The following is a 23,578-nucleotide window of genomic DNA, read 5'->3' on the forward strand; positions in this document are numbered from 1 at the left end:
CAGTTCCACCAGCTGGGGACCAAATGTTAAAACAAACAACCACCACACAAGAAACATCTCAATAATGATAATGTCACAAATGGGCTATAAAGCACATAAATTAAATCTGGCATATTGAACTGGGCAGTGGTAGTGTTTTTTCATCCCAGCACTCAGGAGGCAGAGGCAGACAGATCTCTGAGTTTGAGGCCAGCCTGGTCTACAGATCAAGTTCCAGGACAGCCAGGGTACACAGAGAAACCTTGTCTCAAAAAAAAAAAAAGTAATAAAAACTGGCATATGCCCCTCGTGTTAATCCTAGCACTGAAGGTTGAAGTCAGGAGGATCCAGTCTCAAAGCCTGCTTCCATGGAAATGTATTCCCAGAGTAGGAGAGAAGGTTTAGTAAGGCGCCTGCTGCACAGTGAGGAGCTGAATTTGATCCCTGGCACTGTGTAGAAGCCAGATCCACGTGTCTGTAGCTAGCTCTGGGGTTGTGGAGACAGGTGGGTCCTAAACTCGCTGGCTGGCCAGTCTAGCGAGTGGCAAGTGCCGGGTCGGGTTCAGCATTTGTTAAAGGACCACACTCTACTTCCAAGCCTGTGTGTTGCTACTGGGTCCTCCAGAAGGGACATAAATTGTGTCTTGACATCATGGAAGGGTAGAAAGGCAGACGTACAGCCCTCCACCCCCTCAACCTCAAACCCTCTTATAAGGTGCTAATCCCGTGAGGGCTCTGCCTCCCAACTCAATCACCTTCTTAATAATGTCGCATTAGGAATGAATTTTGGAAGGGACACCATCATTTGAGTCACAAGAAGCATTACAGTTGTAATGGGAAAGATGCCCCAAAACAAGATGGTGCCTTGTCCTCTGTGGAGCTATGTCAAAGCTACTCTCAGAATGGATGGCAGGACAGCCCTACTGTGTGCTGTTACCCAGGAGCAACCCGTGCATCTGCAGTATTCTCCCACTGGTACAGGATTGTCATTGCCAGCACAACGTCCTGCTGTCTCCCAATAGGTCCAAGGCATCTGTGCCTAGTCACTGCCAGACCCAGCCTGGTCACCAGGGCTCACATTTGGGAAGTCGGCCTTCTCTCTGTCTTTTTGCAGGTTGTACTCTCCAGGAAGCTGCTTTGGATAGTTCTTACATCAGTTTGACACAAGGTAGATTTATCTGAGAAGAGGGAACCACCATTGAGAAAATGCCTCCAAAAGATCAGGCTGTAGACGTTAGTTAGTGATCTTAATTAGTGATTGATGGGGAAGGATCCAGGCCATTGTGGGTGGTGCCATCCCTGTCTGGTGGTCCTGGGCTCTATAAGAAAAAAAGACTGAGCAAGCCATGGGGAGCAAGTCACTAAGCAGCGTTCCTCCGTGGTCTCTGCATCAGCTCCTGCCTATAGGTTCCTGCCCTGCTTGAGTTCCTGTCCTGACTTCATTCAATAATGAACTGTGATATGGAAGTGTAAGCCAAATAAACCCTTTCCTCCCCAACTTGCTTTTAGTCATGGTGTTTCATCACAGCAGTAGAAACCCTGATGAAGACAGAAACAAACACAGAGACTCATGTTGAAGAGGGGACACCCCTGGAAGTGGGGGCGGTAATATGAGGGAACCACCACGCCACGGACAGAGACCTTGGCTCCATCAGTAAACCCTGAAGAGCCCTTAGTGACCTACCAGCATTTCAGGCTGCCCCAGAGAAAGTGTGACACAGAGAGCTGCCTTCTGGGGCAAGCCTGTTTCCAAAACTGGAGTTAGGCCAGACATGGTGGCACACACCTTTAATCCCAGCACTCGGGAGATAGAAGCAGGCGGATCTCTGTGAGTTTGAGGCCAGCCTGGGCTACCAAGTGAGTTTCAGGAAAAGGCACAAAGCTACACAGAGAAAACCCTGCCTCAAAAACAAACAAACAAAAACCAGGCAAGGAAAGAACTAGAGTAAGCACTTGGCTTCCGGGGACACCCCTCCCGATGGTCACATGACCTCTGCATCTTTTGTACTCACATTCCTGATAATTTGTTTTGGTTTTGGATTTGGTTTTTTTTTTCCCTCCAAGACAGGGTTTCTCTATGTAGCACTAGTTGTCCTGGAATTCACTCTATAGGCCAGGCTGGCCTTGAACTCAGAGATCACCTGCCTCTGCCTCCTGAGTGCTGGGATTAAAGGTGTGCACCACCACCTCTTGGTACATGCCTGATAATTTGTGGGTTTGTGATTTTGCTCTAGCAGTGACCTCTATAATTACATTCATGTGATTGGATTTCACTCTGTTCAGACCAGCATTGTCCAATGGGGGGGGGGGGGAGATATCAATTTAAGATCTCCCACTGAGGAGGCTGGAGAGATAGCTCAGAGGTTAAGAGCACTGTCTGCTCTTCCAGAAGTCCTGAGTTCAATTCCCAGCTACCACATGGTGGCTCACAACCATCCATAATTTGATCCAGTGCCCTCTTCTGGCCTGTAAGCATACATGTAGACAGAACACTATATACATAATAAATAAATAAATATTTAATTTAAAAAAAATCTCCCACTGACTTCACTCTGTTCAGACCAGTACGGTCCAATGGGGAGAGAGAGGGAGATCAACTTAAGATCTCCCACTGAGTACACTTCAAAGGAAAGAGAAATGTAAAGTTTTGTGACACATATATTTCATGCAACATATCTTTAAGTGTTATCTTTCTAACATGTGATCAATCAATATAAAATTATTAATAAAAGCTTTTGCAGTGTTGGAGAGCAAAACTGGGCTTTGCATGGTAGGTAAGTACCCCACCACTGAGCCACGCCCCATCTCTTGAGATATTTGCATTCTTGGCTTAGTACTCTCTACATTCCTATATATTTGCACTTACAGAACATGTCAGCTCTAGTCACCTACATTTTACATGCCTTATAGCCACCCCTGGCCACCCCTGTGACTCTGGACAAGATTGTTGTGGACACTGACTACTTCATTACGTGTATGGACTCTGTTCTTAAGACAGTGTTGGCAAACCAGATGTGATGCAGGCCTGCAATTTTACTGGGGATTACTAGAGTTTGGCACATCCTACATCAGCTCTCACCCTGAACCAAATGCCTAGCCCCTCCCTTCAAGATTCTAGGTGTGGCTCCACCCTGACCACGCCCCCAGCCCCTCACTGGGGATTCTGGGCGGGGCTCCACCCTGACCACGCCCCCAGCCCCCTCACTGGGGATTCTGGGCGGGGCTCCACCCTGACCACGCCCCAGCCCGTCCCTGGGGATTCTGGGCGGGGCTCCACCCTGACCACGCCCCCAGCCCCTCACTGGGGATTCTAGGCGGGGCTCCACCCTGACCACGCCCCCCAGCCCCCCCTCACTGGGGATTCTGGGCGGGGCTCCACCCTGACCACGCCCCCAGCCCCTCACTGGGGATTCTAGGCGGGGCTCCACCCTGACCACGCCCCCAGCCCCCCACTGGGGATTCTAGGCGTGGCTGCACCATGACCACGCCCCCAGCCCCTCACCTGTAGAGCCTCCAATAGCTCTACCCCGAACTTTGCTCCCAGCTGTCTTTTTACTTATTTTGAGACAAGATCTTGTCAAGTTATCCAGACTAGCCTTGAGCTTTCAACCCTTCTGCTATGGCCCCTGAGAACTAGGACTGTAGGGATAAGCTGCCATGTTCGGGTTCCAAGCAGTTTTCTTAAATTATAAATTTAAGTATTTCTCATTCCATTATTTCACCTGTGTCCTCTGAGGGTGTCATTTTTATGGATGTGGCATCTCCTTGTCCTTGTCAAGTCCGCTGTGATGTTCCTGACCCTTTGGGATGACTTTATTTCTCTTTATTTAGCTGGTTCTCCCGAGTCCTGCCCACTGTGTTCGGCTCTGTCTGGTCTCCTTACAGCTACTTCCCACTGGGGTCTCCGCCTTCGGGCGGCCTCTGCTTTGGCCTCACATTTCATTGTCTCCCACAGCTGTCAACTCTGTCCGGTTTGTGACCTCACAGGTCCAGGCAACTCTTTTCTTGATTTATTTAAATTGCTGTGGAGCTGGAGGAATAGCTCAGTGGTTGTGAGCACTGGCTGCTCTTTGTTTTTTATTTGTTTGTTTTTAAGACAGAGTCTAACTGTGTAGCCCTAGCTGACTCCTTAGAGCAGACCAGCCTCAAACTCACAGAGATCCGTCTGCCTCTGCCTCTCAAGCACTGGGATCAAAGGCGTTTGCCACCACCCCCTGGTTGAGTATATCTTTTTTTTTTTTAAGATTTATTTATTTATTATGTACACAGAAGAGGGCGCCAGATCTTATTACAGGTAGTTGTGAGCCACCATGTGGGTGCTGGGAATTGAACTCAAGACCTGTGGAAAAACTGTCAGTGCTCTTAACCTCTAAGCCATCTCTCCAGCCCAAACAATGTACTTACTTTTCCTTTTTTTTTGAGCTGAGGATCGAACTCAGGGCTTGCTAGGCAAGCGCTCTACCACTGAGATAAATCCTCAACCCCTTGAGTATATCTTTTAAAAATAAAAATAAATCTTTTAAAGATTATGGTGTGTTTGATGTTCTTTGTTTTACAATTTCATCTATGGTGTCTTTATATGGATTATGCTCTTTAGTGTCTCAGTTCTGAACAGGTGTGGGCTCTCTGAGGTGACCACTACTGGGGGTTTATGTGACCCTGACTCCCCACTCCCACCCCAACCCGTGCCCATGGTAGGAACACCACTCACGACAGGCTGTGCTACTGGCCTTGGGTCTCCTCTATGCTAGCCAAGCCGGCAGCTGCTCCACAGCCACCACAGCCGGCTCCAACTTCTGAGGGTTCAGTTCTGCAGTTCCCACTCAGCCCTGCACCCCCTCTTCCTCAACTTTCCTATCAATGTGCAAGTGCCTGCCACCAGCCCTACACAAGTGCCTGGTACTGTGCCATGGGTCCTTCTGTCTACCGCCTCTTCATAACTGACTGTAACGTCCCAGAGAGCAACTGTGTGTGTCCCTGCAGTTTTCTTGGGGGGGGGGGTGTTATATTATAGATAATATGACTTTGAAACTTTTAAACCTATTGGCCCAACGTGGTGGTGCACACCTCCTAATGCTCAGGAGATGCAAGCATGTGGATCTCAGTGAGTTTTGAGGCCAGTCTGGTCTACATAGTGAGATCCAGGCCAGCCAAGGCTACACAGAGAAACCCTGTCTCAAAATAAAACTTTTTTAAAGTAATCATCTCAAATGGCACTCCAAAGCAGCATTGACAGAGAAGGGGGAGAAAGATGGAGAGAGACACACAGGGGCCGATGGAGAGACGGGGGAATAGAAACAGAGAGACCAAGGAGGGGAATGGAATAAAGAGAAGGACGGAGAGGAGAGAGAGTGTTCAATCATCAACAAATGCAGAATTATGTTCTCCAGTACAACCGGGTCACTCCAGGACACCTACAGTGGAGACGCACAAGTCTGTGCTGAAAGAGCCGAGTCATCCCAAAATGGCCAAGTCCGGGGAAACATGTGGCTTCTGGAGTCACATACCTGAGTAAGAACACCGAAATGTGAGGTGGCTTTGGGCAGCAGGGCACACAGAATTTGAGGTGTCCATTGATCCCAACATCGATCCTTGTTTTACTTTGTTACCTGCCCCACAAGAAGAGTCATACCGGGTCATCTTGTGTAGACCAGGCTGGCCTCGAACTCACAGAGACCCGCCTGCCTCTGCCTCTGCCTCCCAAGGGCTGGGATTGAAGTCAAGCGCCACCACTTCGTTTGGTTTTTAGCATTGCAGGCATTGAGAACCACAGCGCAGCCTTTGGGAAGGACTATTCCTTCCGGAGGAACTATTTCCTTTTCCTCCCATGTCTTTTTCTTCCAGATGCTGGCCCAGAGCCTCAGCATGCTTTTAAACTCCCTAACTAAAGCTTTGAACTTTTTCTCCCTAGTCTAGCTTCCCTCCCACCCCGAAACTGCTCTCTGCCAGGTGACCTCCACTCATCCCTGACTTACCCCAGGCGTGTGGTCTTTGGACCTTCTCTCCTCCATCTTCCCGCCCCCACACCCCGCCCCACCCACCCCGCCACGCCGACGTCGTCGTGGTGTCCCCCCCACCCTCCCTACCCCCACCTCCCCGCCCCTCACCCCCACTCCCCGCTTCCAGGCAGCTATAACTTGCGCAGCTTGCCTGCCCTGGAGTGTTCCTTTGCTAATCAGTCGCCCTCCGACTGCCTTTGGTGGCCACTCTTAAATTCTTTTGTTAATGAGACCGGGAACCCCAAAGAGGGGACCCCAATTTCCCACGTGTCATATGACGGCTCTCCTGGGACTCCCCGAGATTTTCTGGAGCACTTTTTCCCTGTCTTTAGTTATTGACGGGAGGTGGGGGTGGTTGTGGGAAGGGGTGGGGGTGGGGGTGTTGGGGGGGGTTGGGGGGGGGGGACGACGACGACACGACACGGGGACTATTTCTGACCCCTGGATGGACATTGTTTCTTTTGTGAGAGCCCCTCTGCCTCTGTCCTGCAATCTGTTGGGGCTCACCTGTGTGATCAGTTGTCACCCAGTTCAGGAGCCCCGTGGCATCTGTGAAGTGGGAGCATGACCACAGGCATCAGCCATACACAGTCTGTACTTCAAAGGGCATGTTGGTTGCCAACCTGTTACTAACCAGAGCTGGCCACTGTCCGTGAAGGGCAGAGCCTCATTCGGGCCACACAAGATATCCTCACAACTACCTGCCCCAGTTCCTGGGTGCACCACCCAAGTGTTACAGAAGTGGGGACCCCACCCCAGCATCCTGGATGATGGCCACCACACTTCTGCCTGGCAGCTGCCAGTGTGTGAGAAAGACCTCGCCTCCAAGAACATGGCTCTGTCCAGAGACTCCCCATCTTCTCACTTGGAGTGCTGGCTTTTTGGGTCTTGGTCTAGGTCTGTGCAGCAAGTGCTCAATCACAGTCTCTAAATTTCCAGCAAAGTTCATGTCTCTGGACAACTTACAACCAGGACAGTCAGACTCCCAGGCCCAGCTCTGCGATACAATGCTGTGGCAATAACACAAACGGGTAGGGCCTATCTTGCTGTCCTGAACAGGGCAGCTGCCTCGCGGTTGACACAGCCAGCCACAGGAGGCTTTGTGTGAGACTCCACAGTGAGAGAGAGTCCTTCTGTACAGCTCCACACTCCAGAATATCCTCCTCGAGATTAAATAAAGGACCCTAAACTGGGGACTGGCATGGATCCTCAGAGGAAGGAAGAGTTGGCACAGAGACTGGGAGACACCTCCTTCCAGAGGAGGAAGGACCTCAAGCTAATTTGGCCCCCTGAGACGCTAGGACAGGGGACCAGTATGTGCTCCCTGGATCTACCAGAAGGAATCACCTCTACTCCAGCCAAATGTAACCCCAGGACCCATGTCAGGTGCCCATCACGGACCTGAGAGAGGGCAGACCCGGGGGTGGTTCACTGGGAACCCAGAGCCTGCTCAGTCCATAACCAGCTGCCTGTGTCTGAGGAACTGATGGACAGAAGTCTCTTTCTGACAACTCCAGAAGCCTTCTGCTTCTGCGTGCCCCCGGCTTGTGCAGTGAAGGACCCTCAGATGCAGAATGAACCAAGAGTTCTCCCCTCCCAGCCTCACCGCCTCCCAGTCCTCCCCCATAAGAGGATGATCATCTTCTCCAGTCACCACAAGGACCAGCATGCCATGGGGCTGAACTTGAGGTCCATGTGGGCATGTGGGAAGCAGCCGGATGGGGAAAGTCTAAGGGAGCAAGATGGGACAAGGAGCTGAGGCCCAGCTGCAGAGGCCCTCGAGATGGAAAGAGAAACTTGGGAAATAAAAGGGCCGCACATCCCAGGAGAATGCAAAAATAACATTATTATTGTTCTGGCCTTTGGCATCCCTGCCTGCCCCCCACCCAGGCCACGAAGCTTAGTGAATCATGCACACAGGCAAGGATGCACTTGGGTGTTTACTGGGGGCGGGCTGGAGATCAGGCCTGGCGGTCACACTTTCTTGGTGATGTATTTAGGGGTGGCAAGCTCGTAAATGCGAGGAGATGCCTGAGCCACGAGAGAGGCTGGGGAGATGTAGTACGGGTTGTAGCCCTCATTGAGGTCCTTGCGTATTCTGGGCTGGGCCAGAGAGATGATCCGTGAACTGGCCACTGCTCTCTTGGTGGCATCCAGGACCTCCCACTGAGGACTGCGGTCAGGAACACACTTTTCTGACAGGGCCTTGGGTGCTAGAGGGCAGAAGAGAGGAACAAGGCCAGGCTCAGACTTTTCTGGCCAAGCTCCAACCTGGGTCTGCCCACCAGCAAAGGAGTGACAGAATCTGTGTGGACCACGCCCACAGTGTCACTCAGAGCACACGGCATCCACACACTGGAGTATTACACAGCCATGAACAGGACCAAGGCTCAGAAACAACACAGCATGAGGGGCTTGGGGGCGGGGCTCAAGGACAGTGAGAGGACCAGACACAAAAGGACTCGTAGCACAGGAGTCCATGACAGGAAACATCCTGTACAGGTGAATCCAGAAAGGGAAGTGGATTCAGGGGTAGAGAGGACCAAGTGACTGCTCATGAGGACAAGTTTTCTTTTGTGGTGACAGAATGTTCTGGAACCAGATAGGTGGTGATTGGACAACTTTGTGAAAATATCGTAAACCATCCTTTAAGAGGGTGAATTGTGAAGATGTTTCCATGGGTCTCGGCGCTCAGAAAGGAGGCCACAGGTACCAGGGAGAACATGGGTCCTTCTCCACCCGGACCTGGTGGTAGTGGTGGAGAGGAGAAGAGACTAGTCCACTAGTCCGTGTGTCCTACAGCTTTGGGATGGGGTGCAGGACACGGTCCCCAGGGACCAACAGTCCGACTGTACAGAATCACCATGGAAACACACCTCTGGGTGTGTTTATGAGAACCATTTTAGAAAGGTTTAACAGAGCCAGCAAAGTCCACCCTGCATGAGGCAGCACCGTCCTGGGGCTGCCCCTCAAACCGTGAGCCCAAAGCAGCCCTTCCTGAACTGCTTTCATCTGGCATTTTGTCCCAGCAAGAGGAAAAGCAGCTAACACAAGCCCTTCCCTCAAATCCCAGGAAGCCCCCAGCTGGATCAACGCTCTGCTAGCAAAGGTCCTGGGCTAGAAATGAGCCAGCATCTGGGACTTGGTGGTCCGGGGGCAGGGGACTCAGAGCAGGGAACCTTTCAGCCATTGTGACACCTAAGCTTTTCTCTCTTTTAAAATGACTTTATTGTTTAATATGTATGAATGTTTTTGTCCATATGCACGTCTGTGCACCACATGCGTGCCTGGTGCCCTCAGAGGCCAGAAGAGGGTGTCGGTTCCCCTGGCGCTGGAGTTACCGACGGTTTTGAGCTGCCGTGTGGGTGCTGGGAGGAATCGAACCCAGGTCCTCTGGAAGAGCAGCCAGTGCCCCAACAGCTGGGCTTTTAAACTCTGTGAAGCACAGCATGACAGTGGAGAGGGGACCCCCTCTTCTGCTCCAACGCGATCGGCAGAAGCAGAACTGGGCACATGCTCCCACAGACAAGCACACCCCATTTGCCAGTGGCAGAGCAAGTGCCTGGCAAGCACGGGGCTCCAAGAAGTGCCGGTCACAGTCCTTTGCGGCTGGGCACTTGTTGGACCACAAGCCCGAAGCTGCCCTCACCCACAGTGTACACAGTGAGGCCTGGGGGAGAGGAGCACGCACGAAGACCTGCATGCTCACACATGCTCACACATGCTCACACATGCTCACCTTCAGGTATTGCAAGAACAAACAAGAGAACAAACAGAAAACCCCACAGGCAAAATGTAAAAGGACAAAGTGAGATTGGAAGGCGTCACCTGGGGGTCTGACAAAGGATTAGTTACCATTCTTTATAAAGAGCACCTCCATACCGTAAACCAAAACCCGGGAAGATAGCTGGGAAGGAGGTGGGGAAGACTGAGGGCAAATGGCATCGGCCCAGCGCAGCAGACACAGTGACTCTGGGCTCTCAGGTCCTGCACACGTGGACAGTTTATGGCAGAGACACACCTAGACACATGTCACTCGTAGGCAGTGATGCCATGTGCAAAAAGTGTGTGGACTATGTGGGAGTCCCTGTCTGAGGCAGACGGGTGCAGGGATGACATGGGGGGGTGGTCCTGAGGCCAAGAACATGTGAGGTCACCCAAACCCACTGCCTGCTGTGTGCTGGAAGTAGGAGTCATGGGGGCCCCAGTGTGCTAAAGGCATTAAAGGCGTAGCCCACTGGATTCCGGCCTGGTCAGTGAGAGTGGCGGGATAGCCTTGAAGAGGCATGTGAACTTGCCCACACGGGCTCTGCACTCGTGTGTGTGTGTGTGTGTGTGTGTGTGTGTGTGTGTGTGTGTGTGTGTACATGAAGCTGTGACGTTAAGTGTTATTTTCACTTTCTTCTTTAGGCTCTTTTGTCTGTTCTGTGAACAGTGTGCATTACGTTTGCCACTGGCAAATGGCTACTCAGCTTTCACACAGAAGGGGATCAAATGATTGTTTTAATGCAGCCCTCACAGCACAGTCTGGCTGCCAGGTACCTGCCCTCAGCTTCGTGTCCTGCACCCACTTTCTCTGATAGTTTCCAGGTTTCAGACAACCAGTCTGCAGTTGAGGGAGATGAAGCATAAGGAAGGCACACACTCTGGCAAAGACAGCCTCAATCCTGTCTCCTCACCCACTCCACATCCAGGAGGGCATCCACTCACTTGCTAGCTGAAGGAGGCGGTTGTAGTCGGACACGTGAGGCTTGGGTTTCGGCATAGGGTCCCACTCTTCCAATAGGGTGGCCGGGGGCCTGGGCTTTGCCAGGTGAAGAGTCCGTGGGCTGGGGACTGCCATCTGGGCTGCTCTGGACACCTGGGAAATCTGGAAGCAGGAATGGAGGGAAAGAGTGAAGCAGATATGACTCCTTACTGTCCACAGAGCAGGAGTACCCTGACTTCCAGGGAGTTTTAGATTTGCAATGTGTTCAACAAGGGTTAGTGGCCCTTAGACAAAGAGCCCCTCTGGGGACCCCACAAAATGACGGTGCTCTCAGCTGACTTTGAAATACCAGGAATACTATAATAGTAGTCCAGCACAGTGACACACGCCTTTAATCTGGCATTTGAGAGGCAGAGGCAGACAGATCTCTGTCAGTCTAAGGCCAGCCGGATCTACAGAGTGAAACCTTATCTCAAAATGAATAAAATAAATAATAAACAGAGAGAAAACAGGTTATCACTGGACAATCACTTGACAACACGCTGGTGACAATGCAATAGCAGATCTGCCATGCACAGCAGGAGAGCAACTCTGTGCACAGCTTTGGGGTGGGCGAGGGTCCGTGCACAGCAGGAGAGCAACTCTGTGCACAGCTTGTACCTCGCATGCAGCTCTGGCATCAATACGTAGCACACATGCAAAGCCAGCAGGTAGCTATGCTGAATTCACCTGATCAAGATGGGATGTGGATTAAAATGCTTCCACATAAGCCAATGGTTGCCCTGTGAGTGTGGAACAGAGGGAGGGAGGTGGACACCAGTCACCAGCGAAGAGGACAAAATGGGCTCCTGAGGTGCAGTGGGAATATGGAGGGCCATGGAGGGGCTGCTGAGGTGGAGGGGGAGGGCCATAAGGGGCTGCTGAGGTGGAGGTGGAGGCCATGAGGGGCTACTGAGGTGGAGGGGGGGCCATGAGGGGCTACTGAGGTGGAGGGGGGGCCATGAGGGGCTGCTGAGGTGGAGGTGGAGGCCATGAGGGGCTGCTGAGGTGGAGGTGGAGGCCATCAGAGGCTGCTGACGTGGAGGGGGGGCCATGAGGGGCTACTGAGGTGGAGGGGGGCCATGAGGGGCTGCTGAGGTGGAGGTGGAGGCCATGAGGGGCTGCTGAGGTGGAGGTGGAGGCCATGAGAGGCTGCTGACGTGGAGGGGGGGCCATGAGGGGCTACTGAGGTGGAGGGGGGGCCATAAGGGCCTGCTGAGGTGGAGGTGGAGGCCATGAGGGGCGGCTGAGGTGGAGGTGGAGGCCATGAGAGGCTGCTGACGTGGAGGTGGAGGCCATGAGGGGCGGCTGAGGTGGAGGTGGAGGCCATGAGGGGCTGCTGAGGTGGAGGGGGAGGCCATGAAGGGCTGCTGAGGTGGAGGTGGAGGCCATGAGGGGCTGCTGAGGTGGAGGTGGAGGCCATGAGGGGCTGCTGAGGTGGAGGTGGAGGCCATGAGAGGCTGCTGAGGTGGAGGTGGAGGCCATGAGGGGCGGCTGAGGTGGAGGTGGAGGCCATGAGGGGCTGCTGAGGTGGAGGGGGAGGCCATGAAGGGCTGCTGAGGTGGAGGTGGAGGCCATGAGGGGCTGCTGAGGTGGAGGTGGAGGCCATGAGGGGCTGCTGAGGTGGAGGTGGAGGCCATGAGGGGCTGCTGAGGTGGGAAAGGGAGTCAGGTCAAGCCAAAGGACATATTTCCCTAAGGTACATTCTTTGATTAAAAATATTTTTATAATTTTTATGTGTATGTTTGTGCATCACATGTGTGCACTGCCTTCAGCAGCCAGAAGAGGGTGCTAAATCCTCTGGAAGTGGAGTCACCGGCAGGGGTGTGCTGTGGATGAAGCCCAGATCCTCTGAAAGAACAGCCCGGGCTCCTAACAGCTGAGCCATCTCTCCAGCCTTAACCCACTGTCCAAGCCCTCAGAGCTAGACCCATGGCTGCCGCTCATCACCCACCTTTGAAAAGCTGCTGCATTTCCCAGCCTGACCCTCTTCCTCACTGACCTTCTCACGAGTCCCTTACCCTTGCTTCTCACAGACCAAGAGGCTTGCCTGTGTCAACAATCTAGGACTTGTTGAGCTCTGCAAAAGCCAGTGCACACAGGAAGACACAGTTCCAGCTCCCGAGAGCTGGTTTGGGGACCACATGATGGGCAATGACAGGAGTCCCCAGAGAGACCAGGCCGGGAACCACAGTGCCAAGACACACGCCCTGTGTAGGACTAGTACAACTGGGGAATTGTTCTGGGCAAAGCCTGGTCTTGGCTGAGGCCAGACCTTCACCTATTACAGGGGAGGAACTTGCAGAAGGATAGAAAGTTCTGGGTGGGGCCTCAACTCCAGGCCCAGGAACCTGGACTCTTCAGGAGGCCTTAGGCGATTGCAGCTCTGAGGCACCGGGAGAGTGGCCTGAATGCGCGAAGGGGGTGGATGCATCACACTAAGTGTGAGTGTGGGGACAGGAGGCGGTGGGTAAAGAACCACGTTCTCATTTGGATCCAAATGAGATCCAAGTTCAAAAGTCACCTGAGACTCCAGGGCATTCAGTCTGGCCACATTTTTGAACAGATGTTAAGGAATTATTTTGTAGTGTGTTTTTGTTCTGCTTTTAAACTTTCCTTGGTCTATCAGAAGCGTGATTGGGAGTGTTATGAGAGAGGAGGACTTGTTTTGTGTTTTTGAAACAGGGTCTCAAGTAGTCCAGGCTAGACTTGAACTTGTTAAGTAGCTAAAGGTGGCCTTGAACTCCTGACCCTCCTACATCCACCCCATGAGTGCCATGGATGACAGATGTGTGCCTCTTTAGTTTGGTTTGGTTTGGGGTGTGTGTGTTTGTTTGTTCTTGTTTTTTGTTTTGTGTTGTTTGGTTTTGTTGTTTGCTTTTTTGTTTTTGTTTTTGTTTTTGTTTTGTTTTGTTTGAGACAAGGTTTCTTTGTAGCTTTGTAGCCTGTCCTAGACTAGCTCTGTAGACCAGGCTGGCCTCGAACTCACAGAGATCCACCTCCCGAGTGCTGGGATACAGGCATGTGCCACCACTGCCCAGCTGTTTTTGTTTTTGAGACAGGGTCTGTCTACATAGCCCCGACTGTCCTGGAATTCACTATGTAGTCCAGGCTGGACTTGAACTCTCAGAGATCCACCTGCCTCCTGCCTCCTCCTGCCTCTGCAGTGCTGGGATTAAAGGCATTCACCATCATGCCTGGCAAGGTTTTGGTTTTGGAGACAGGGTCTCTCAATGAACCTGGGGCTCATGACTCAGACTGTCTGGCCAGGGAACCCCAGCTGGACATTAAAATTATAAATTAAAAAAAAAATAAACAAAACGGGTTCAGATGACTACTCAGGGTGACTGGTCACATCCTGTTGGGTGGTGTCACTTTACAGTGGAGCCCCATCCCAGCTGGAGACCAGATGCTGGGTTGATGGGTAGTGATCAAGAAGTCTTAGAATCCCAGGGAGGGGAGGGGAGGGTGACAAGGTTCAAGGGCCAGAGTGCAGGGGAGCACCCACCCACCCCAGAGAGGCTACACGCCTGTCCCCTCACCTACACCCAGGCACAACTGTCCCCATTGTCCCATCCAGTGTGTGTGGCAAGCGCCACCTACCTCAGACATGTTAATGCTCCAGATGTTATTGCGAACCTTTGGAATAGCCAGTTGCTTCAGCCGATTAGACGGTTGATACTCCAAAGTGGACCGAGGGATGGGCCAGATAGGCGTTGTCCTAAAAGGCACCCAGAGTTCAGCCATCATCCCACCCCTCTGGAAAGATATGAGGGACTGTGTGTGTAGTCTTTCTCGGAATGCCCAGAATGCTCCTGGGATGTGTGATCTGAGGACACTGGGGCAGGAAATGCCTCCTAGGGGAGATCCAGCAGGGGCCAAAAGATCTCTCCCAGGTGTCCAGCCCAGAGGGTGAGGTACCCTCAGGTGTGTACTTTCTTTTCCCACCTTCCCGTGCAGCAAAGAGCCAGGCAAAGTAGCCTGATGGGGTTGAGGACCCAGAGATAACGTGTCCTGTGGCTGCCCCAAAAGGCTACGACGGTGACTACCCTGAGCTCAAAGAGTAAAACCAGGTCCCATCTCTGCCCCGTCCAGGAGCAAACACTGCCACAAGAATGGCGCCACTGACCTGAGCATCTGCGATCGCTAAACCACCCTTCCCATCGGCTGCCAGAGGCTGGAATGCAGCAGCTCACTCTGAAATCCACCCCAGTGCCAGGGTTATTGCCACCCACGAGTGAGTGTGACTTCAACTTCCTCCCACTCAGGTGATGATAACACAGTGCCAAGGCACGATGGGACTGTGCATAAACACAGGTGTGAAAACCCAGGACCCCACAGTGCTGCCATGGGGCCCACTTCAGCCGTCAGTGGGGGTCAGAAACAGCAAAACTTTGCCCAAGTGGCTCTGAGGACAGGCTTCAGAAAGCATGACTGTCATCTAGGTCCCGCCTCTATAACCTACGGTCACAAATGCCAAGGGCACGTGAGGCCAGGTTGGTCACCCGTGGGTGCCGCCCACCTTGGGACATTGGCTGGGAGCTCTTGAGACTCAAAACCCAGAAGTGGAACGTGCTAAGCCCGTCTCAAAAAGGAATAGGAGGAGGCTCAGAGCCAGGGCTCCCGCCCACCGGCTCTCTCTCACCTGTTGTTGTTGTAATATTCCAGGTAGAACCTCTTGGGCCGCGACAACTCCTCCACCCGGCGGGACACCGCTGAACGGAAATAGTGCAGTCACCACAGCTATACTGGGCCCCAGCAGGAACCACCCTCCACCCCAGGGTTCTACTCAGCCCTCCACCGGTCCAGGCAGGGGGCACAGGCTAGAGACACAGGCAGACACTTTGCCAAAAGGTGTCCACAGCCACCCTATCATAGGGAGAACAGGCATAAGACAACAGACAACAGGATGGTAAGACTATGGCTCCTTCCTCCCCAGGGGTGAACACGAGAGGCTCAGAAACTGGGTTTTTGCCAGAAGTTAGTGCCAGCCTAGGATTTCGTGGGCCATGGCTGAGTCTGGAGCCCCAAGAGAGACCCAGCTGGCTAGGCTCATCCACATAGGAGGTCTTGTTGGGAGAGGGCTTTATTTGAAGGAGTCCATGCTCGCAAAGAAGATGGATCCCATTTGGGGAGGAAACTGGGATCTCTGTAGAACAAACACTAGCCCTGTCCAGATTTGCCTTGAAGACTCCGTCCTGAACCCCTTACTCTGTGATGTGTCTACAGGATTCTAGCCACTCAGGGAGGTGGGGGAAGGCTGGGGAGGTGACACACGTGGCCACATACTGAATGGAGCCAGCAGGCCCCAGATTAGGCAGAGGACACCCAGGCTACCCTGGAGAGACGGAACCTACCAGGGACCGTGATGGTCAAGGTGGTGTCCTCGATAAATCGCTCGGTCCAGTATACAGAAGGCCTGGAATACAGCCGAGCAGCTCAGGGCAGAGTGCCCTGTGCCCTGTGCCCTGCTGGGGAAGGGAAGCCTGGGGCCCTGGAACATTGGACAGGAAGCTGGGGAGCCAGGGAGGGCAGCCTGAGGAAATGGGAGGAGGTCACGGAGGGAAGGAAGATTGGGCTGGACTAGGGCCGAGAGCGCCAGGGGAAACAGATTATCTCGAGCAAGGCCCCTGTTCCAAGATGGGGCCAAGTGCACTTTGGAGAGCTAGGCCCTCAGGTGTGCAGACACTGCCCAGCAGGCCCAGTGCCCAGCAGGAGGCTGAACAGTCCTAGCATGAGGCAGCCCCCATTCAAGAGCCCCCCACCCCCAGAACCTGGTCCCTGGAGAGCAGGCAGCTCAGGTGTACCCTTTGGCCTGGCATGTCCCTGACATGCACAGGTGACACAGGGAGGGGACATCCCAACTCACCAATACAGGCAGAACTGCAAGTTGTCCTTGTGTGGGGACATCCAGGCATAACCCTTACAACAGCACCCCTTCCTGCGACGAGACAGGGTCCCAGGCCCTGCCTTTGCCTCTGGGTCCCCACTGGCTCCCAGATTCCTCACTCTCCACTAGTTACCACCCGAGGCCCCAACCTCTGGTGCCCTGCCTGGCGCTTCCCCGACAGCCCATGTATTCTCTAGGTGCCCTGCCCAAGGTGACTCAGGGAGGAGGAGATGGGGTGGAGATGGGGTCAGAAGAGCACAGCAGGCCAGGGGCTCCCACTGCCTCACCACCTCATGGGCCCCAGCCCTCACCTGTCTCTCAGGCATTGCCAGTTGGTCTTGGGCTTTGCCAGCTCCAGCAGCCTCCGGACCTTCTTTTTCCTGCTCTTGGCTATGGAGACACTGGGAGTCCGCTCAGTGATGGACAGCTGGCTGTGAGGGAGTGTGGTGTCAGGGTCTGCTGGTCCACCTTGATGTGTCTGGGAACCTACAGAGCAGTCTGCCCTCCCCTCATTAGAAATCTTTGGTCAGCTCTGGGCCCCTGGCGCCTCGTCACTCTCTGTGAAGGAGTTTGGCATCACCCAGGCTCCCCACTGTTCATAAACTGAGCTCTGAGCCCATGAAACTGGAAGAAGCCAGCTCCCACCTCCTGGGGCTGTTGGGAGAAAGAACACAGTGCTCACTTGTTGTGGAATATTACTTTAAGTATGTAAAGATGTACCACATTTGTTTATGCCGCGTTTGTCTAACCATGTAAAGATATGTTGCTTTGCCTGCCTAAGGCACCTGATTGGTCTAACAAAAAGTTGAACAGCCAATAGTTATGTGGGAGAGGGACAGGCAGGCTGGCAGGCAGAGAGAATAAATAGGAGGAGGAATCTAGGCTTGAGAGGAGAAAGGAGGGAGGGAACAAGAGAGAGAATGAGGGAGAGGGAGAGAGAGCCACCTGGGGCCGGCCAGCCAGGCAGCTGCCACACAGACAGACAGACACAGAAGAAGCAAGAAAAGTAGGATATACAGAATGAAAGGTAAAAAACCCCAAGGCAAAATGTAGATGAGGAGAAACAGGTTAAGTTATAAGAGCGAATGGGACAAGCCCAAGCTAAGGCTGAGCACTCATAACTAATACAAGTCCGTGTCATGATTTGGGAGCGAGTTGGTGGCCCAGGAAAGCCTGTCACCCCATCTCTCTCGTCAGTGTTTACTGAATAGCGGCCATGTGTCAGGACCCAGAGCAGGACAGTTACCAACAGCACCCCAGCCTTGGGGAAGCTGGGGTCTCTGAGGGGAAGGACGGTGAAGATGGCCAGGACAGACAGGAATGTCAGTGTATGCTTCCTCTCGGTACCCACCTGCCCACTAGCTCCCCAACACCCACCTCATTTCAACCACTTCCACCTCCAACTCTCGTCCAAGACTTTCATCCAGATTAGGGGCCTCGGGGAGCTCTTCCCCAGGCACCTCCTCCGGGGGAATCTCTTCCTCTGGGTCTTCTGCGTCTACCCCTTCCGTGGCCTGGGAACCCTGGAGCCAGTGGCTCTCAAAGGACGCACTCTGGTGGCCCAATTTGCCATTGCCCAGACCGCCATTGCTCTGCCCATGCTCTGACCCACCCGAAGTCTTGGCCTCCGGGACGGGGTTGTTGAGCAAACTGGCACGGTGTTCGCCAAGTTCCCCCATGTGCTTGACCCCTCCTAACCCTTTAAACTCACTCCCTCAACACCCAAGTGGATCTGTGGTTGCCTCAGCAACAGGAGAATGCCCATCCATGGATTCTGAGGCCCCCATTCTATCTAGCCTGGGAGCCAGGTCTGAAATGCACGGCTCAGGGGCCCACAACACGTCTTTCTTTGGAGTGGGGGACAAGGGGTGACAGGGTCTCACTATATGGCCCAGGCTAGCCTTAAACCCAGCCTCCTGAGTGCTGAGATGACCCATCTGCACTGGACTCCAGAGTCAAGCCCAGATTCAGATCTCACAGGAGGCTGTACCCCCTCCCGTAGCTGGGTCTGTGGAATCCACGGGGATTTCTGGACATGGATTCTTCCTCTTTTTCCCTAAAAGAGACCTCATCTTTTCTTCCTAGCTATGACTGGGCCTGTTTTAATGTCTGATGCTCCAGGAGCCGTTCTGTGGCCACAGAGCCTGTCAGTCTGATGGCAGGCGACCCGATAGATGAGTCTTTGCTTTCTGGAGCTTCTGAACTGTACACCCTCAGAGAGGGAGCTAGGTCTCTCTCTACTTCCACCTCCGGCAGCTGACTCCCGGGTCCTCACAGCTCACAGTACTGCAACACAGGTAGACTCTGTCCTCAAGTTATGTAAGAAGTACCTCCCAAACATGCCACTGTGCATCCTCACAGCAAAATTATGGCTCTGACAGAGGGTACTGCCAACACAGCTCCCATCTCCAGCCTGGACATGTGGGGAGCTGGTGGCACAGAGGACCTTGGCCCCCTTCCCATGGCTACAGAGCCTTTAGCTCCACCTTCACTGCCAGAGGAGGTCAAGGTGGGGGTGGGAGGAGCAGGACCCAAAGGAGCTGTGGTGCTTTGAACGTAACCGGCCCCCACCAGCTCACAGGGAGTGGCACTATTGGGAGGTGTGGCCTTGTTGGAGGAAGTGTGTCGCTGTGGGACGGGCTGTGAGGTCTCTTTTGCCTAAGCTTCACTTAGTGTCAGTCTACTTCTTGCTGCCTTCTGATCAAAATGTAGCCAGCACCATGTCTGCCTGCATGGGGCCATGCTCCCTGCCATGACGATAATGGACTGAACTTCAGAAACTGAAAGCAAGCCACTCTGATCAAAAGCTTTCCTTTATAAGAGTTGCTGTGGTCATGGTGTCTCTTCACAGCAATAGAGACCCTAACTAAGACAGGTGCCTTGGAGGCAATGCCTGTTCAAAGGTCACAACCAAGGGGCCAGACCCAGGGTGATACCCCAACCTCTGACAGGTGTGCTGGCTAACCTTGACTGTCAATTTGATTGGATCTGGGGCCATGTAAGAGATCAGCCTGGCTGGTCTATGAGAGCATCTCCAGGAAACATTAGCTGGTAGTGGGGCAGGGAGACAAGCCCATAGAGCGGCAGTACTTTCCAGCCTGCCCAGTGACGATGGTAAGGTCTAAGCGGAAGGGAGTACTCCCTGCCGGTCTTGGCTTCTTGCTGGCGAGTGTGTCTACTCTGTTGTTGCCTCCGCCGCCGCTACCTGACATCAGAACCCAGCTTTGCAAGGTGGACTGAAGACTAGTGGTTCTCCAGGACCCCTCCAGGCCTTCAGTGCCAGACTGGGACTGGTAAGACATCCAGCCTTGTGGATGAGACAGTTAGTTGCAAGGCACTCAGCCTCTGCAGAATGCAGACAGCCATTGCTGCACTATCCATCCCGCATCCTGGAAGACAATTTAATAAGTGTCCTTTGTTACATATGTTCATTCTGTCCCTTATGATGCCCTGGAGAACCCTAGCTAGTACATATAAAAGATGGAGGGACCGGAACCATTGCAGGCCCTGGGCATTCTGGTGGTGAACGGAGGGACATTCTCCATCTTGGGGGTCCCAGACAGGAAACAATGTCCATCCACTCCCTTGTTTGTGTGTTGCAGCTACCATGACAAGGTACCACAGGCTTAGCCAGAGAAAGCAGGACTGCCTAACTGTTTCTATTCAAAATCCCTTTTTTAAAAAGATTTATTTACTTATTTATTTACTTATTTATTTATTTATTTATTTATTTATTATGTATACAGTGTTCTGTCTGCACGTATCTCTGCAGGCCAGAAGAGGGAACCAGATCTCATTACAGATGGTTGTGAGCCACCATGTGGTTGCTGGGAATTGAACTCAGGACCTTTGGAAGAACAGTGCTCTTAACCTCTGAGCCATCTCTCCAGCCCTCAAAATCCCTTTTCCTCTGAGAATTGTTCTATAACCCCAGGGATAGCTATATAGAATGGTTGTACTGGTGTGGGTTGGGGGCATGGCTCAGCAGTTAAGAACGCTTGTTGCTCCTCCTGAGTGTTGTTCCCAGCACCCACGTGGTAGCTCACAAGCGCCTGTAACTCCAGCTCCAGGGCATCTGACACCATCTTCTGGCCTCGGCAGGTGTATATGAGTTACTATTCTATTGCTGTGAAGAGACATTATTAAAAGGGTATATGGTGCTGGTAGCTGGCGCTGGTTACCGTGGTGGTGCTGGTTACAGTCACAACAGAACCCAGTGGTACTTTTTAGAGCTTTATTAGGAGAAAGAGAGAGACAGAGAGACAGAGAGAGACAGACAGACAGAGACAGAGACAGAGAGACGCAGAGAGAGTGTGGGGGTGCACATCTGGCTTTTAGGCTAGGATGCAGTAGCCTGCTGATGACGTAATAAGGCGCCAGACAAGACCCCCGAGCTGCGCATATACAGAATCCTTACAACTCTGACCAAGGCAACTTATAAAAGAAAAAATTTAATTGGAGGCTTGGTTACAATGTCAGAGGGTGAGCCCATGGCCACTATGGTGGGAAGCATGGCAGCAGGGATACAGGCATGGTGCTGGAGCAGTAGCTGAGAGATTACATCTTTTCTATAAATGAGATGCATAGAACAAACGAGACTGGGCCTGGCATGGGCTTTGGAAACCTCAGAGACCACCCACAATGACACACCTCCCCCAACAAGGCCACACATCCTAGCCATGTGAAATAATCCTTCTGTACATTGTAAATATGTATTGCTCTCGTTGTTAATAAAAAGCTGATTGGCCAATAGCTGTACAGGTTGGGTGAGACAGAGAGAATGCTGGGATGAAGAAGGGTGGAGTCAGAGGAGTCACCAGCCAGCTGCATCAACAGCCTTGTTAAAAGTGCCGCCTACAAAGACGACCAGTCAGCTGACTGCCTCCAGGTGCCAAGACGCATGGGTACAGCAAGCTAAGGCCTCCAGCAAACCTAGGCTTGGCTACAGACATGGCAGGGAACCCAGAACACAGCAGGAAAGTGATCTGCTCTTTTCCTTCTGGACACCAGAGCCATTGACTCAGTCCTGGGAGTTTTAGGATGTCACTCCTCCTTTCTATTGTCGGGAACAGAGGACAGCCTTACTTACCTTGCCAGATTTAATTGTACTTTCAGAGTTACTTAATGAGAAGGATTTCCAACTAAGATCAGAGCTCATTGTCTCACTTCAAAGTTACTGCCTGTGTTCCTCATGTGCATACAGACGGGGCCATGATCTTTGCCTTGTCCCTAACTCCAAAAAATAAATTCTCATGTACCACAAGCTTTTCTCTTCCCAGTTCCCTGTTCTAACTCACTGTTCAGCCAATGATACAGGACCACCACAGAACCAGAGTCCAAAGATCATCAAGTAAGAAACAGCAAAAAGGTATTTATATTTACACCCCCAGACCCAGAAGTGTCTGGGCACTACAAAAAAAACTTTAATGTAAACATCTGTTACTGTGAGATGCTTTTAACAATTGATCACCTGTCTCCTGGATGCCGAACTAGTAAAGGAAACAGGTACTTTAAAATAATCTGTCTCTGATGAAGCTTGACATGTTTCAAAATCCATCTGGACAGGCCTGATCTACCAACATAAAATAATAATGATTGTTTTCTCTCTAAGCTTTTTTCTATGTCACCAGCATCTTGTCAGACAGAAGGTTCCCAGCCACAGCCAAGAGGGATACGTCTCCAGAACAAACGGATGGCAGACAGAATCCCACAACACCTGTCTACCCTGGAAGACTCCTCTTTTCCATTCCCCCAAGAGCCAACCGATGTCAAAAAAAATCAGCTGGAAGCAGTTTTTGAGAGGAACGATGCCCCTATTCCCATCTACCTGCTTTTTTTTATTATAATAAGTGAAAGTCTGGGATGTAAGGACTATATCCTTAATTGACGGTGTCCCAGCCTAAAAAGTGGGCGGGCCCTCTGTGCCTTCCCTTTTCTATTCTCTTCCCTCCTCATGCTCTCTCTCTCTCTCTCTCTCTCTCTCTCCCTCTCTCTCTCCTCTCTCTCTCTCTCTCTCTCTCCCTCTCTCTCCCAATAAAACTCTAACTAAAAGTTAACTATGGCTGGTGACTTTCTTCCAGCACGCTCCTCCATCGGCAAGGCCGCCACAGGCGGTGGCCAGCCACGAGCAGCGCTGATTTAACCAACAGTCTCCAAAATCTTGGAGTCTCTAAGACAATCCAGCTTTGACCTTCACAGCTTCACGTAATGGCCTCTGCAGGCCTCCATTCAGGGACACCCCTGACACATGCCTGGCCTCAGCAGCTTTCTTTAACTGGAAGGAAAGTTAAAGGAAAGGAAGATTCCCACAGTCCCTCACCGCTTGTACATTTTTTTTTTTTTTTTTTGACAAAGCCAGAACTATTATAGTGTGATATTTTGTTTGTGTTCTGACAAAGCTTGCTTGGAGTCAGAGGGCAGAGTTAGCCATAGAGGTCTGGAGGTCTATACAGAGGAACAGGAAGTGATAAGGCAGGGCAGAGACGGTCCCTTTTGGACTGGAAGAACAGAAGAAAAGAGACTGGTTGCTCTCATGCTTCTCTGATCTTTCAGGTTTTACTCCAATGTCTGACTCCTGGTTTTTATTGATAAGATCAATTAGATTTATGCTTCATCTGGCTTCTAACTTTTGGGGCATAATTCACCAGATAGCCGCTTGCCTGTGGCTTTGCAATCGCTGGCACCCGCTGGAACTTGTACTGCGCGGAGTCACAGCATTGCCGGCTAGGTTTTCCCTTTCTTCAGCAAGCCTGAGCAAGTCCGGAATTTTCCCGTTGCAGCCTCTCTGCAGTAATCTCCACAAGCACCAAACACCACAGGCCCCTGGGCTCCAAACAACACAGGAGGTAGCCCCTCACCACCACCACCTGCCTTCAGGCAGCTCCATGCTTTCACTTCCTGCCAGTCACACAAGCTGCTTTTGCACATGGCGCCCTCCACCTCCTCCCCCCAACCTCCCCCATC

At 52.3% G+C, this 23,578-nt stretch overlaps 1 protein-coding gene across 3 annotated transcripts; it reads right to left on the reverse strand.

Moving 5' to 3' along the window:
• Positions 1-7,841: 7,841 nt before the first annotated feature.
• Positions 7,842-18,358, reverse strand: Theg (theg spermatid protein). 3 transcript variants are annotated; one of them, XM_036170976.1, is made up of 8 exons: positions 17,993-18,358; positions 16,927-17,046; positions 16,595-16,666; positions 16,083-16,144; positions 15,371-15,440; positions 14,329-14,446; positions 10,689-10,848; positions 7,842-8,191 (listed from the first exon to the last, which is right to left on the reverse strand). In XM_036170976.1, exons 1-8 carry the CDS (start codon positions 18,292-18,294, stop codon positions 7,953-7,955), a joined length of 1,143 nt encoding a protein of 380 aa, XP_036026869.1. In that variant the 5' UTR covers positions 18,295-18,358; the 3' UTR covers positions 7,842-7,952. The 3 variants fall into 3 exon arrangements, with proteins under 3 accessions (XP_036026869.1, XP_036026870.1, XP_036026871.1); XM_036170978.1 differs by lacking the exon at positions 7,842-8,191 and adding an exon at positions 9,261-9,413 and having other exon boundaries at positions 17,993-18,294; XM_036170977.1 differs by lacking the exon at positions 16,595-16,666 and having other exon boundaries at positions 7,902-8,191.
• Positions 18,359-23,578: the final 5,220 nt, after the last annotated feature.

Source organism: Onychomys torridus, chromosome 21 (assembly GCF_903995425.1).
Source record: "Onychomys torridus chromosome 21, mOncTor1.1, whole genome shotgun sequence".
Taxonomy (NCBI): Eukaryota; Metazoa; Chordata; class Mammalia; order Rodentia; family Cricetidae; genus Onychomys; species Onychomys torridus.